Consider the following 16,369-nt stretch of genomic DNA (forward strand, 5'->3'; position numbering starts at 1 on the left):
CCCAGTTAAATATAAATTAAACCAGAGCCATGGTTAAGCAACATTCTTTCTTTAATTCCCCTTTGCAAATGGAAGCCCCTGAGCTGGTCCCCACCCCCACCCCTACCCCATACCCTGGGGACCCCCAATGCAAGGCCCCCACCTCAACCTGGTGGGAAAAGAGGAGCACCCCCTCCCTATGATGGTCCATTAAAAAATTCCTAGTCATTTAAGAAATGAGGCTGGGAATGGGAGAAAGGAACTGGAAGACAAGGCCCAGGTCAGGCCAGTCTGAAGATGTTGGGGTTGTGAGACCCTTGAGAAGGGTTTGCAAGCACATCCCTAAGCTCGGGGCCAGCATGGCTGAAGGAGGAGAGGTGACACACAGACAGATAGTCTGATTCCTCAAGGTCCTGCCTGCCTGGCTGTAGATGCTGACACTCACCACCACCACCACCACCACCACCACCACCACCACCACCACCACCACCACCACAGGCCTCCTGATGGAGAATTTTCCAGTTACTCTGGGATTGGGTTTGCTAAGCATCCCCTCTGGCCCCTGATCTGGGGCATCCCTGGGGTCCCCCTGAGACCAAACCTGGGAGAAGGAGGGACTCTGGGAACATGCAAAGTGGGGGAGCAGAGACCCCGCCCCACCCCGCTGCTCTACAGGATGGTGGCTCCAGCTGCATCTGGGCTCCGAGGGTCCTTAACAGCGATGATGAAGTTGTTGGTCCTTCGGCTGCCATGGACCCAGGATAAGACATCTACTTTCTCCACATGGTGACCCCTGGCTTCCAGGAACTCAATCTCTTCCTCTGTGAACTCACCTGAAAACCATCCCCGACATATACACATTCAGAATGTACACAGCACTAGTTCAAGAGTCCTACAGTCAGACCTGAGTCCTCATCCTGGCTGCTCCACCACAGAGCTGTATGACCTTGGACAAATCACTTTACCTTGCTGAGCCTCAGTTTCCTCATGCATAAATAGGGATTATATGAGAACACGAAGTTGCAGGGACTAAAGGAGATAATGCACACACAGCACTGAACCTTGCATACAGTAAGTGATCAATAATATGCAGTCATTCTTAATATTGAAAACAGGACAGGCCGGGTGCAGTGGCTCATGCCTGTAATCCCAGCACTTTGGGAGGCTAAGGTGGGAGGATCACTTGAGCCCAGGAGTTTGAGACTAGCTTGGGCAATATAGGGAGACCCCATCTCTACAGAAAATTTAAAAATTAGCTGAGCGTGGTGGTACATGCCTGTAGTCCCAGATACTCAGGAGGCTAAGGTAGGAGGATCGCTTGACCCTGGGAGGCACAAGTTGCAGTAAAGTAAGCTGAGATTGCACCACTGCACTCCAGTCTGGGCAAAAGAGCAAAACCCTGTCTCCAAAAAAAGAAAAGAAAGAAAATGGAAGGAAGGAAGGGAGGGAGGGAGGGAGGCAGAAAAAAGAAAAAGGGGTTTTGTGGGTCTTCATCTCCACCTGCCAAAGCCAAGCTGCCATCATTACTTGCCAGGATTTCTGCATAATCCACTAACTGGTCTCCCTGCTTCCAGCCCTCCCTTCCTTCCTTCCTTACTGGTCTCCCTGCTTCCAGCCCTCCCTCCCTCCCTCCCTTCCTTTCTTTCTTTCTTTTTTTTTTGAGGCGGAGTCTCACTCTTGTTGCCCAGGCTGGAGTGCAATGGCACGATTTTGGCTCACCGCAACCTCTGCCTCCCAGGTTCAAGCGATTCTCCTGCCTCAGCCTCCCCAGTAGCTGGGATAACAGGCATGTGCCACCACACCCGGCTAATTTTCTATTTTTTTTTTTTTTTGTAGAGGTGGGGGTTTATCCATGTTGGTCAGGCTGGTCTCGAACTCCTGACCTCAGGTGATCTGCCCACCTCGGCCTCCCAAAGTGCGAGGATTACAGGCGTGAGCCACCGCGCCTGGCCCCCTGCCTTTCTTATAGCCTGTTCAAACAGCAGCCAAGGGGATCCTTTTAAACCATTAGTCAGACCTTGTCACCTCCCCTGCTCAAAGCCCTCCAACAGCTTCAACAGAATTTAGAATAAAATCCAAAGTCCTTACCAAGGTGCCTCTAAGCCCAACATTGTTTGGGACCTTGCTACTTCTCTAAATTCCTCCCCTCATTTCCTTCTATTTCTCACCTTGCTTAACTGTATTCCAGCCACATTGACCTCCTTGCTGTCCCTTTAGAAGGCCAAACATGTTTCTACTTCAGTGCCTTTGCACTTACTGTTCTTTCTGCCTGGAATGCTCTCCTAGAAAGTCACACTGCTGGCCCCCTTACTGCTGTCCAGTCTTTGGCACCTCTTCAAGAATTTCCTCCACCATTACCTAAAACAGCAGTCCCTACCATCTTTACCTTGTTTGGTTTTCTTCCAAAGTACTTACTGCTACCTGTATTTGTTTATTTATTTACTGTGTCTCCCTCCACTAGATTATAAGCTTTTTGAAGGTAGGAACGTTGTCTTGTTTGCTATTGATCTCCAGTGACAGGGTCAGTACATAGTAAATATTGAGCAGATACTTACTAGATAGATGAACAAATCCCCATCCCATTGGATAAGTTCAGACCCTGATCATCTCTTGCCTGGGCCATATCCCAGCTGCTTCTCATATTTCCCTGACTTAAATTCTCCTCCCCTCAATCTACCTCCCCTAAATAAGACAAATCAGGTCATGTGTCTCCCCTTCTCAATTGGATAATCTTAAGGCTGACCTCTGTGAGAAGCCCTGTAACTCCACATCCTACCGCTTCTCAATAAAGATCTAGTCTTCTTCTTTCCCTAATAGGAAGACTTTTGGTAGCTCTTGAGATGAAGACCCAATCTTGAATAGCATTAAATCACTTAATCGAAAATCTATTTCCTTTGTGGTTCACTTTCAATCCTTTTGATTATGGCAAGGAACAAGTTTCAGTCTGCTCTCTAACGCTTCCTAATCTCCTTCTTTAATGGAGAAAGCAGTCTCAGAGCCTTCCATGGGCCACAATATTTAACTAAAAACTACACATATCTATTTGTATAGCTAACAAATAGATGATAGCTATTTGTCATCTATTTGTGGCAAATGATGTCATTTTTCCATTTGTGATTATGATATAAGGTCTATTTTTAAAATACATTTAGGGCCGGGCATGGTGGCTCACGCCTGTAAATCCAGCACTTCGGGAGGCCGAGGCAGGCGGATTACTTGAGGTCAGGAGTTTGAGACTAGCCTGGCCAGCATGGTGAAACCCTGTCTCTACAAAAATGCAAAAATTAGCTGGGTGTGGTGGCATGTGCACCTGTATTCTCAGCTACTCGGGAGGCTGAGGCACGAGAATCACTTGAACCCAGGAGGCGGAGGTTGAAGTGAGCTGAGATCGCACCACTGCACTCCAGCCTGGGCGACAGAGTGAGACTCTATCTCAAAAAAATAATAAAATACATTTAGGCTAAAAAGGAAGTTCATTTAGAGAGACATGTTATGTGCATATTGGTTTAGATGGTGTGCAAATGTGGCAAAAGTCACAAAGGTGCTGGGTAAATTGAGAACTCTAGGAAACAACAGCTAGCCTCCTGGCTGCTCTCTGAGCCATTCATTCTGGTTTTTGCCTAGGCTGTTCCTCCTGTCCAGAATGTCCTTTACCTCCACATACCAAATTCCTACTCATACTTCAAAGCCAAGCTACTTGTCACCTCCTCCATAAAGCCTCCCCAGGGCCTCAGGTAGATGAACTTTCCCTTCACCAAGCCCCCACTCCTTGTACCTCCATCTTACACTAAGGCCCTGAAGGCAGGACTGGGCTGAGCCCAAATAACTTAGCACAGAGCCTCACATTCAACAGAGACCAGCAGATATTTGTTGAACAAAATTCAATTTCAAGGATGTGGCCTTGTCATCTATCAGCTGGGATCCAAGTGTCGCTGGCCAACCACAGGATGTGATTGTTGAAGATCGCGGTCTCTGCTTCTAATGTGATTCAGTCCAGGAGATATCAAGAGCTGTGCAGTAAAGAATAGAGTCTTTGGTATCAGCCAGGTGTGTGTCCTAATTGAAGTTCTGCCACTTAGTGGTTGATCTTTGACTAGTTTATAACTTCTGTGAGCCTCAGTTTCTTCCTCTATAGAATGGGGATAATAATATTGAACAGGCAAGGACTGTGTCTCAATCAATTCTGTATTCTTTTGGACTAGTGTCATATTAATACATTGTCTGTTATAATAAAAACTCCTCAAAGGTGCAGATACTTTCCTGTTTATAAAATTCAGCTGTGCCAAAATTAAGCCCTTTTCTTAGAGGAAAGTCCATCTCTTCACCCTAAGGTCCACGATCTGGTGCCTGCCTGCCTCTCTGATCTAATTTCATCCTTGCTTACCTTGGTCTCCTTTTTAGTCCTCAAACTCACCAAACCCATTCCTGCCCTGAGTTCTTTGTACTTGGCTCCCCTGACCTACAAAGCTCTGCACCAATTCTTTGTATAGTGGGCTCTCTCTTACTTTTTTTTTTTTTTTTTAGGAGATAGGATCTCACTCTGTTACCCAGGCTGTAGGGCAGTGGCGTGATCTTGGCTCACTGTAACCTCTGCCTCCCTGGTTCAAGCAATTCTCCTGCCTCAGCCTCCCGAGTAGCTAGAACCACAGGCACGCGCCATGCCTGGCTAATTAAAAAAAATTTTTTTATAGAGACGGCGGGGGGGTGGGGGGGGGGTCTCACTATGTTACTGAGGCTGCTCTTGAACTCTTGGCCTCAAGCGATCCTCTCACCTCAGCCTGGGATTATAGGTCTGAGCCATTGCACCCAGTTTCTTTCTCACTCTTTAGATCTCAGCTTAAATGCCACCAAAGAGAAGTCTTCCTTGATCATTGAGTCCGTCCTATTATATCACCCTGCTTTGACAGTTGGCAGAGCATTTATTTGTCTCATATTTCTTTGATGACTTATTTTCTTGTTTGCCTGTAAATGCAGAATCCCCAGCACCTAGGATGATGCCTGGAAAACGTACGTGTTCAATACAAACTGTTGAGTAAATGAAAGTTTGAAGAATGAACAACTGTGTCTTATTTTACAAATGAGAAAACTGAGGCTCAGAGTTGAGACATGGATTTCCCAAGGCCACACAACCAGGAAATGGCAAGACTGGTTCCAATCCCCAGATCGTTCACTGCTCCAATAGAAATATGCCAAATAAAACCAAACTTCACTGGCAGTTGGTGCTGGTTGAGGCATGGGCACCCTTGGGAGGAGTCCTTTCTCTACCTGTCCCTGTGCCCGCCCCACGAGGTCTCTGCTCTGCACTCACTGTCCACCTGCAGGAGGTTGGACTGCAGGTCCGGGTGTAGGCGGCCGCGGGCCAGGCTGTCACTCAGGTTCCGGTTCAAGGTCAGGACATTCAGCAGAACCTGTGGTAGCCAAGGTACAGAAAAATCAGGGCTGTCCCAGGGGTGATGGTCCAGGATTCCTCAGCTCTCACCCTTGGTCCAGGCTCCTTAGTCTTGAGAATTCTTACACCGGGTGTCATCTGAGCCTCCTAACAGCCCTGGAAGACAGGCAGGCCTGTGATGACTGTTCCCATTTCACAGAGAGGGAAAGTGAAGTCCAGCAAGGAAAATGACTTACTCCAGAGTTTAGAGGAAGCCAGGGAAGATACACCACTAGAACCAAGTCTCTTTAATGTAGCCCAGGGCTCCCTTCTTTTCTCTCTGGATAGGGCAAGGTTAATAGCTAGGAGTGGTCTAGGGCACAATGTGGGTGCTTTTAACTTAGTGGTTAGGAGTGTGCGTAGGCTCTGGAACCAAACTGCCTCCCTGCTCTTTCTAGCTGAAGGTACTTGACCTAAAGTCTTAACCTCTCTGGGCTTCGGTTTCCTTATCTATAAAATAGAAATAAGGATTCTCTCCAGAACTGGGAAGGTTAAAATGGTTAACACACATAACACAGTGCCCAGCACTTAGTACGAACTCTTTAAATGTTAGCTATTGTTATTATTTCCATTTTAAAGATGAAGAGACTGAGGTTCAGAGCTGTTAAGTGAATGCTCCAGCATCACACAGTTACAAATTGGTAGCACTTGGGCCGGAACCCAGGAGTGTCTGATTCCAGAACTCAAGATCGTTAACTCACCACCTGCCAAAATAGGTGCCTGGCATATATATCAGGTTCTCAAGACATTCATGGAGCCATTCTGAGGTGTTCTGGAGAAAAGCAGGCCCTTCCTTTCAAATCCCACCCTAAAGAGGGCTGGTTGTCTATTCAGATGCTGGGTAGAGGTATAATGGGACTTGAGGTTAACAGAACCCAGGCCACCCAGATGCTAACCCCACTTTTCAATCTACTGACCCTACCATTTCCCCTGCAACCGGGAAAGACAGGGAGCATCAGGGCTCCATTTTCACTAAGAAACTCAGCGCAGCCCATGTCCACATTGCCCAGGATGCGCCTGGCACAAAGCAGCCTCAGCCCATGTTTGCCGCATGAGGAATGGAAACAAGCCACAGATATGACAGGCATCTGCAGTCTAGGCCACAGCTTGGCTCCCGGCTGAAAAAGGCCAACCATGGCGTAAACCTCACCTGTGTCAGGCCGCTGAGGCCCCGCGCAGCTCCATTGGCCCCCAGAGCGAGGTAGGTTCCACAGAGCCCCTCCGCAGGTCGGACCACTGTGGGCAGCAGGAAAGAGAGTGGCCGCTTCCCTGGCTGCACTGAATTCTCCTGTTGTTAGAGGACAGAGACCACAAGGGGCAGGTGGGGTGGGACAAGACCGGGAAAGGGCCCCTCCACAACCCTTCCAACTGCTCTCCCTCTTCTACATCTTCCACAGGCCCAGTTTTCCTGGGAGACTGGTCCCTTCCCAGACAACAGTTTGCTATCTGTGAAATGGGTAGGGTGCCTGGATGGGTGGGGTGGATGGGGGAGTGATAAGTACATCCACTGAGCTATGAGGCTGCTACGGGTCACAGGAGAAAGGACCAAGCCAAGAAAGATGGCAATGGGGAAGAACAGGATAACCCCACCCTGATCATCTCTATGTGTCTTTGCCCTGCTGGGGTCCCAGATGGCGGGGTGTAAGAGTGCTGATTTTTAACTAGATAAAAATTATTAAATCCTTCCTCCTTGGGTCCCTCTTTGGTGCCCAACCATAGGGCTGAGCCCCATCAGCTCAAGCTCACATAGTCACAGACCGCTAGTGCTGGAAAATGCCCAAAACATCAAATAGGAGCCAAAACCCTCATTGTACAGGTGAAGAAATTGCCCAGAGAGGGCAAGATCTTCACAAGGTCACACAGTAAGACAGTGACAGAATGGGACAAGGGTTCTTCAGACCCACCAGGCTCCATGTCCCAGACTTAGCAGGGCTAGGGATGAGGTGAACATCTTCTTTAGGCTTCCTTATACTAGAAGATTCTGGAGAAAGTAGGGAGAAAGGGGCAGCCATGCCATTGCACCTCCTACCTATAGGCCTCAGGGTCCCCAGGAAAGCAGGGAAGCAAATCCTACCAGGCTGGGTGCAGAGTGGTTAGCTGTCCGGTTGGGCCAGGAGAAGTCCAGCATCTGGCTGTTAAGCAGGATCCCCGAGGGGGTGATAAGGCCGCTGCCAAAGGGCTGGTTCAGGGAGCTGGGGGCCGAGGTGGGGTTGGGTGAGCCCTGGCCCATCCTCACCTCTACCCAGCCCCCACCCCCTCTTGGTTCAGAGGATCCCTTGTTCCAGGTTCTGAGTCTGAGCTGGCATACCTAACCATGGCCACAATGAAGTCATCAGGTCCCATGATCAGCACCTGGGCAGCCGTGGGAGCTCCGTCTAGTTCATAGACAGGCAGGAGTGGGGCAGGGGCTGCCTGGGAGTCATTGATATGGCCCCGGAGGTAGGCGGCCTCCACCTTGCTGAAAAGACAAGGGGTGGGAGATGAGCAAACAACAGGCTCTCAATACACCCCACCTACCTCACTTTTGTGGTGTTTGTGTAATTATTTGATGAAATCTACCTCCCTCACTGGACTACTAGGTCTATGAGTGCAGAAGCTCACTAATTGCACATAAGAAATACCCAGAAAATAGCTGTTGAATGTATTTAGGTATTATTTAGATTCTTTTCTGGAACCAACTTTTATTTAATGTTTAAATCAAGAGCCTTTTAGTTATCTGACTTCTTAATCCTTTCTATGAAAGTGCCTGGTGCATAATGGATGATCAGAAAATATTTGCTTTGAATTAACAAACTGGATTCATTTAAACTAATGTTTGTAGTCTAAAGTTTTATTAAGAGTTTAGTTGGGGGAGGATTTTGTATATGAGGATTTTTTCTTTCTTCCTAATGAGATAGAGTTTTGCTCTGTCACACAGGCTGGAGTGCAGTGACGCTGTCTCAGCTCACTGCAACCTCTGCCTCCCAGGTTCAAGTGATTCTCCTGCCTCAGCCTCCCGATTATCTGGGATTACAGGCACCTGCCACCACACCTAGCTAATTTTTTTTAGTCTACTAAAAAAAACCCCGTCTCTAGACGGGGTTTCACCATGTTGGCCAGGCCGGTCTTGAACTCCTGACCTCAAATGATCCACTCACCTCGGCCTCCCAAAGTGCTGGGATTACAGGCATGAGCCACCACATCCAGCCAGGATCTTTACTTTCTTTTAGAGTTTTTTCCCAAGGCACAGAGTAAGTGCTCAATAACTATTTACTGGATGAACTGGTTGAATAGATTTCATATAGGTGTGTGTGTGTGTGTGTGTGTGTGTGTTTTAGAGCAAAGTTTGCATTGACCTTAGAAACAATATGTAATGCTCCAGACTTTTAAAAATTCAACTGAGGCGGGAGGCTGAAGCAGGAGAATTGCTTGAACCTGGGAGGCAGAGGTTACAGTGAGCCAAGATCATGCCACTGCACTCCAGCCTGGGCGACAGAGCGAGACTCCATCTCAAAAAAAAAAAAAAAAAAAATTCAACTGAGGGTTTCTTACCTAATAACTATGTGTTGGATTATCCATAGCTGATTAGAGAATAAGTTACCAAAGATTACTTGAAGACATTTATTCAATTTTCAACCAAAAAAAGCTTTACATGTATGATTTTGTTTAGTCCTTACCACAACCTTACAAGGTTGATACCATTATTGTCAAGCCCCCTTGTAGAAACAGATTTAGAGAGTTTAAACCACTTGCCCAAGGCTGCACAGCTAGTGAAGGGTCAAGCTGGAATTTGAATGAAGGCAGTCTCATCAGAGCCCACAACCTACTACTATGTTATGTTGCTAATGAAGCTGTATTACCACCACCTTCAGTATTTGCTTGGAGACTGTTTGTTTGTTTTTGGAGACAAAGTCTCACTCTGTCACCCAGGCTGGAGTGCAGTGGCATGATCTCGGCTCACTGCAACCTCTGCTCCCCGGGTTCAAGTGATTCTCCTGCCTCAGCCTCCTGACTAGCTGGGACTACAGGCACGCGCCACCACGCCCGGCTAATTTTTGTATTTTTAGTAGAGGTAGGGTTTCACTATGTTGGTCAGGCTGGTCTCAAACTCGTGACCTCAGGTGATCCACCCGCCTTGGCCTCCCAAAGTACTGGGATTACAGGCGTGAGCCACCATGCCTGGCTTTTGTTTGGTATTGAGCTTTCTTTTCCTACTCAAAAGGAGGAGCAGATGGGCTTATATAGGTGCTATGCTAGCCTCAAAAAAATTTAAGAGCCACATGAAGTAAGCCAACTCATTGTGCTGATAGGAAAGGTGAGGTGCAGGGAGAGGCACCCAGTGTCACGTTGTGAGTTGGGGTTGAGCTGAAATTGACTTAGGATTTCAGGCCTTTATTGCTATACCAGCTGCTTTTCTCCTGACCCTTTCCCCACACCCACCACTGCCTCTGTAGCCCCCAGGTCCTGCCCAAGACCCACCTGAGCATGTCATCCATGCTCTCAGTGATGGTAGAATCATAGACGGGATCTCCCAGTCTGCTGGCCAGGGCTAATGCAATCTTCAGGGTCTGAAAATACAGCAGGGATATGGAAAAGGCTGCCAGGCCCCTCCCAGCACCCACACCCAGCGGACTTTCGTGTGAGAAAACTTGGAGGGGATTTAGTCCTGCCCTATGGCAGTACCCAATCTCCCCACTCCTAATATCCTTAAATCCAGGGAAAGGCGGACGGGTCAGCCTCACCTCTGCCACCCAGTGAAGAGCCTGTTCTCGGGATACCAGGCTGGTGAGATTGAAGCCCTCCAGGATGTTGAGAGCACTGATGAGGGCAGGGCCCGTGTGCGGAGGCGGGGGACTAAGAACCAGGTGGCCTGAAAGGACAGGAAGTGACTGATGGCAGGGTAGGGGTCAAGGCACCTTCACATCCCACATCCCATCTCCACATTCCACCATCACACACTGAGACCACTGTGCTGAACTCCCTCACCAGATGGGGAAACTGAAACATTGAGAGGCAAAGAGACTCATTCAAGTTCACATGGCAAGTCAAGGGCAGGGCCAGGACTTGAACTCAGAACACTGGTCTTCAGTTTCCTCTGCCATTTGAGAAAACTAAGGCTCAAGAGGGCTGTGGCTTGCCCAGAGTCACACTGCAGGCTATCAGCAGAGCACAGCAGAAACAGGTGACCAGATGTCCATATTCCTGGCCTGTCATGTGTCTCCTTTTAGCTCTCCCATAGGCCAGGATATTATCCATGACTCCTGATGGTCTCATCCAGCCCCAAACTTCTTGGCAGCAGCAACCTTCTCTTCCTATTCTGTTACTAGATGTTTGGACATCAAAGGAATAATAGCTGATGCATAACACTAACATTAACTCATTTAGTCCTCACTGTGGCTACTGTTATCACACATATTTGATAGGTCCAGAAACTGTGGTACAGAGAGACAAGGGGAATCCAGAGCACTCAAGGTACTAGCATTGTTGAGACAACCCAGGCTGGGAAGGGGAAATGGAAAATCTATATTCAGTGCATGCTCTGATCAGGGCAACTTCCTACATCATCTCATCAAATCCTTATGGGCATCCTAAGATGTAGGCACTATTATTATTTCCATTTTAAGGAGAGAACGAAGGCTCAGAGTGGGAAGTAGCTTGTTCAAGGTAAATGGCACAGTTGGTACTCAAACCCAGGTCTTCCTAGCTCCAACGCTACGCTTGTTCTTTTTTCTTTTCTTTGTGTGTGTGTGTGTGTGTGTGTGTGTGTGTGTGTGTGTGAGTGAGATAATGGTCTCACTCTGTCACCCAGGCTGTAGTGCAGTGGCACAATCATGCTCACTGCAGCCTTGACCTCCCAGGCTCAAGCAATCCTCCCATCTCAACCTCCTGAGTAGCTAGGACTATAGGTACACCACCACGCCTGGGTAATTTTTAAATTTTTTATAGAGACGGTGTCTCACTATGTTGCCCAGGCTGGTCATGAACTCCTGGGCTCAAGTGATCCTCCTGCCTCAGCCTCCCAATGTGCTGGGGTTATAGGCCTGAGCCACTGCACCCAGCTGATAGGCTCTTTCCATTGCTTCATATTCCACTGCCTCTGGCAGAGGAATCAGGTTGGAGATTGAGGCCTGGAAAGTTGAACTCAGAGAAACCCTTTCCTGGGGCTTGATGTGATCTGGCTCTCCTAGAAGGGAAAGAACCTGAGAATCTTCTGAGAAATCCAGCACCTACCACCTTGGGTTCAGTAAACATGGACCCCACCCATGTCATAAGCTTGGTTTTCTGGGTTCCCTGTTGGTTTTCTTGAGTTTGGCCAGTTAAGTTATATTCCCTCCTCGGGCCTCAATTTCTTTTTGGCACTATGAGGAGCTGGGTCTATGACTGTCTTGAAGGGTTCATTCTACTGTGAAGCTTGGATGGACTTTGTCTTAAAAATTCTTAGGAAGTACAGGGCAGTGACAGCGCTGCTGGGGAAAGGGCAGAGGCAACACAGAGCCCAAATCAAGAAAACCTATGGCCAGAACCCCAACTTCCAGGTTGGACCCTTTGACCAGGTCCACCCCCCAATATCCTAAATACTTGGGGTAACTGACCCCACAGCTACTTTTCAGAAGGTGGGCTGACTCTGGTTTGCTTCAACAGTTGACTGCCCAGGTAGCTCACTGCCTTAGTTTCTCTCCTGTGAAATGGAGAGGAGTCTCTAGGCCAAAACGATGTGGCCATGGACTGGGAGGCTTCTCCTGAGTGGGGACCCTGGGAGCCGGGGGAGAGGTCACCTCTGTACACGCCACACACAGGCTTCTCCACAAGGGCGCTGTAATTGCTGAAGTCCTCTTCGGTTATGACACCCCCTGCGTGCTGAGCCTGGAGGGAAGAGAATGAGGGAATGACCTCCCACCACTGTGACATGGTGGTTTTGGCCTATAACACGTTTGGATCACAGACAGATCAGCTGTTTATAACTTCTGTGCCTTCTGCAACCCCCATCGTGGCCTTTAGAGACCCCATTATCCCTAGACACCTCAGGAAAAAGGAAGGGGGAAAAGCACTAACATTGAGCACCTATCATGTGCCAGGCATCACACTGGGTACATTCCATGAATGACCTCCTTAGCTTGCCATTCAAGACTTTTTGTGATCTGGCCCCAGCCTACCCCTCCCACCTCATGTCCTGCTGTTCCCCAGTGAGCTCTATGCAGCTGCAGAGTGACCTGCAGTTCCTGAACTCATGCCTTCGTGTCTTTGTACCTGCTGCTCTCTCTGCCTATGTAAAAGGAAGGTTTTCCACTTATGGCACACTTGCCTAGGAGATACCAAAACTGAATGCTGCATCTCACCACAACCAACTAAAGCCACTAGAAAACCATGACTTTGAGTGATCCTAGAAGGACTGACCCTTATTGGACATAACCAAGCCCTCATTATTGACCAATGAACCAATCTTGTACAAACCAATGGGCTCATTCCATCCTATCCAGTGTGCTGTCAACCCTAAATTAGCATAATCACTCTGAATCCTTTCCTTTTTTGTACCTTATAGTACTTGAAACCCTTGAGTTATCTATCTTCAGAGAATTACACATTGATTTTTTTTTTTTTTTTTTTTTGAGGCAGGGTCTCATTCTGTCGCCCAGGCTGGAATGCAGTGGCATGATCATGGCTCACTGTAGCCTCAACCTTCCCAGGCTCAGATGATCCTCCTGCCTCAGCCTCCTGAGTAGCTGGGACTACAGGCACATGCCACCACACCTGGCTAATGTTTGTATGTTTTGTAGAGATGGGGTCTCACTATGTTGCCCAGGCTGGTCTCAAACTCCTGAGCTCAAGTGATCCACCCATCTTGGCCTCCCAAAGTGGGGATTACAGGCGTGAGCCACCATGCCTGGCCCATTTGAATTCTTGAGTTCCTTTTTCTGGCAAGTTAATAAACTCAACTTTGGGTTTCTTTTTATCAAAGATCTGATGGTCTTTGTTACAATCTCCTGCATTCCCTTTGCCACCTCCAGGAAAGGGCACACAACCCAGGCCTGGCCAATTGGGGCATTCCCTTCTGTGCCACAGTGATTGATTTGGGAATAGTCATGAAACCTATGATGAGCTAATAAGACACAACCTGGAGGCTTTTGCTGGAACTACTGGGAAGGAAAAATGCTCTTTCTCTGGGATAGCTTGCTGGAAGGATGGCCTGATATGGGCTGGTGGGGAGCAGGTGGAAAGGATCTGATAGTGAATCCAAACAAAGGAAAGTAGAGTTGAGAGAGAGAGAAAGAGAAAGAGGGAGAGCAAATCCTAACACAGTGGATTGATAATCTGGACACAGAAGAATCTAAAGCCAGTAATCTCCTGGACTTCCCAGTTAAGTCTGTTTGAGTCTATCGCCACATCCAGTGCCCAGCATAGGGCTTGGCACAGAGCAGGCACTCTGTGAATGTTGAATGAATAACAGACCTATTTAATTCCCACAACTGTATGGCAGAGACAGATATAATCATCCCCATTGCTCAGATGAGAGAACCACTGAGTTGGTCTATGCATCCTTACCATGAACATAATTTTCCATTAGGACTTTTGCACTATTAATGACAGTTCTCACATCTGTTACTGCCTGAGACTGGGACTCTTTGGGATTGGATGGTAAACTTCTGTGTCAATCTCCCCAGTCTTGATACTCAACAATGAAAGAGGTGCTTCCCTCAGTCCCTAGAAAACCCAAAAGCAGGGAAGGATTGTGAGCTTAGGGAAGCTGAGGCCGATACTGGGTCTCCACCAGGCCTGGGAGGGACATGACAAGCCCCTGCACAGGCTGGCATCACCCCTGAGAAGCCCAAAGGTACCTCTGAATCAAGACAGAACACTTCTGGCTAGGCGTGGGGGCTCACACCTGTAATCCCAGCACTTTGGGAGGCCAGGACAGGTGGATCTCTTGAGGTCAGGAGTTCGAGACCAGCCTGGCCAACATGGTGAAACCTCATCTCTACTAAAAATACAAAATTAGCTGGGTGTGGTGGTGCACACCTGTAATCCCAGTTACTCGGGAGGCTGAGGCAGGAGACTCACTTGAACCTGGGAGGCGGAGGTTGCAGTGAGCCAAGATCGCACCACTGCACTCCAGCCTGGGTGACACAGCGGGACTCCGTCTCAAAAAAAAAAAAAAAAGACAACACTTCCATCATCCCAGGAGGTTTTTCATGTCATATCCCAGTCAGCTCCTCCCAGCCCCACCAACCACTGATCTGATTTCTGTCACTAGAGGTTAGTTTTGACTATTCTAGAATTTCAAATGAACATAATCCACAGTAAATAATATAGAAAGAAAGGGAGGGAGAGAGGGAAGGAAGGAAAAAATGCGGACGCGGATGTCCTGCAATAGGGACCTTGGGGCATGCCCCCACCCGCACAACACGAGCACTTACCTCGGCCACCATCTCCAGTGTGAGGTTGCCACCTGCGTAGAAGGCAGCCGGGCCGGAGGTGCCAAGTACATCCAGCACCTCAGCCAGGTCGGGCCGATGCAGCAATGAGCCAGGTAGTGGCGGGCGGCCCGATGGCAGGAACGTCTCCTGGAAGCGCTCGGACATGTTGGGTGGCAGCTGTTCAGCCAGGGCACGGGCTAGGGGCAGGGACGGGAGGCTGGGCAGGGCGGGACGCCAGGACTGGACCGGATGAGACGCGCAATAGGTGGGGTAGATGGGGGCAGAGTGGCCCACCCTAAGTGCCCTGACCCCCAGGAGCCTGTTAAGCGCGAGGCAGGGATGTCTAAGGGCCCTTCCCAGACCCCCTCGTTTAAGGCCGCCTCCAGGTGAGGGTGGGATAAGGTGGGGAGGGGGTCTGAGGAGCAAACTGGAAGAGAGGGCCTCTCTGGCTTGGGCTCCAAATCTCAAAGATTCTACCCTTCTCCATCAACCTCATGTCTCTCCCAAATCCCCAGGCCCCACTGACCTAGATCATGAGTCACGTTGAAGCCATCTTGGGCCACAGCTGCTGCGAAGGCCAGGACTTGGGACCATGGCAGCCTGGGGGGGCCGGAGAGCAGGGGGTGGAGGAGGTCCTGGGGGAATGAGGAGGGGTCCGGGGGAAGGGGGGTTCCTGGGAAGGAGAGTCCTGGCAAGGGAAGGGGATATTAGGAGGGGGAGTTGGGAAAGGAAGAATCCAGGGAAGTAGGAGAAGGCCACCCAAGGAGAGATGCAAAGGGGGGTCCCTGGTCCCCAGGGGGAGGGTTGTTACCTGCCATAGAGCTGGTGAGCTTCATGTAGCCCCTTCACCATTCCGGGAACCCCCACCAAGAGCCCAGGCTGGGCAAGGCGGGTAGGCGAGGGAGAGAGGAGACCAGGTCACTGGAAGGGGGGTGCTGGGCTGAACTCCGCAGAGCCCCAAGCCAGGGATGGCTGGCACAGGGGAGAGACACAGGCCAAGTATCCCAGGGGAGGGACAAGCTTTCCCAAGCAGGCACCCCTCCCATCTCCCTGACTTCCTATCAGCAAATGCAGAAAGGCCTCTTTTAGCTGCCGTAGTTGGGGGATTTATAAATTAAGCAAAACTCTTTTAAGAGCCAGGACATAACCAGTGTAGAAAGACACCTGTCTACATTGGATTTCACCAACCCCTGCCTTTTTTTTTTTTTTTTTTCCTGTTACCCAGGCTGGAGTACAGTGGCATGGTCATAGCTCACTGTGGCCTCCAACTCCTGGGCTCAAGTCAAGCGATCCTTGGCGCATGCTACCATGCCTGGCTAATTTCAAAGCATTTTTTGTAGAGACAAAGTCTCACTATGTCACTCAGGCTGGTCTCAAACTCCTGGCCTCAAGCAATCCTCCTGCCTTGGCTTCCCAGAGTGTTGGGATTACAGGTGTGAGCCACTGTGCCCAGGCAACCCTACCTTTTAAAATGGTGGACAAGGGACCTTCATTTAACCTATTCAGTTTCACCCCACCATTACTCTGAGCTCTGAAGACTCAGGGGTGTGTTTGGCTTTTGCCACCGCAC

The 16,369-nt window shown here is 49.2% G+C and overlaps 1 protein-coding gene across 3 annotated transcripts in view; it reads right to left on the reverse strand.

The window, feature by feature from the left end:
• Positions 1 to 33: 33 nt before the first annotated feature.
• The window catches only part of GGT7 (gamma-glutamyltransferase 7), a 28,247-nt gene continuing 11,911 nt past the window's right edge, over positions 34 to 16,369 (reverse strand). The window contains exons 5-15 of one of the 3 annotated variants that reach the window (XM_034947569.3): positions 15,611 to 15,678; positions 15,326 to 15,399; positions 14,800 to 14,996; positions 12,163 to 12,250; positions 10,129 to 10,256; positions 9,866 to 9,954; positions 7,716 to 7,865; positions 7,482 to 7,599; positions 6,558 to 6,695; positions 5,295 to 5,387; positions 34 to 812 (exon numbers count right to left, since the gene is read on the reverse strand). In XM_034947569.3, the coding sequence (XP_034803460.2) occupies positions 750 to 812; positions 5,295 to 5,387; positions 6,558 to 6,695; positions 7,482 to 7,599; positions 7,716 to 7,865; positions 9,866 to 9,954; positions 10,129 to 10,256; positions 12,163 to 12,250; positions 14,800 to 14,996; positions 15,326 to 15,399; positions 15,611 to 15,678 (1,206 nt within the window). In that variant the 3' untranslated portion in view covers positions 34 to 749. Of the gene's footprint in view, positions 813 to 5,287; positions 5,388 to 6,557; positions 7,389 to 7,481; positions 7,600 to 7,715; positions 7,866 to 9,865; positions 9,955 to 10,128; positions 10,257 to 12,162; positions 12,251 to 14,799; positions 14,997 to 15,325; positions 15,400 to 15,610; positions 15,679 to 16,369 lie in introns of those variants that run through there. The other 2 variants (XM_034947568.3, XM_034947570.3) reach the window with 2 other exon arrangements.

The sequence above is a fragment of the Pan paniscus genome, chromosome 21 (assembly GCF_029289425.2).
Source record: "Pan paniscus chromosome 21, NHGRI_mPanPan1-v2.0_pri, whole genome shotgun sequence".
In the NCBI taxonomy this organism is placed as follows: Eukaryota; Metazoa; Chordata; class Mammalia; order Primates; family Hominidae; genus Pan; species Pan paniscus.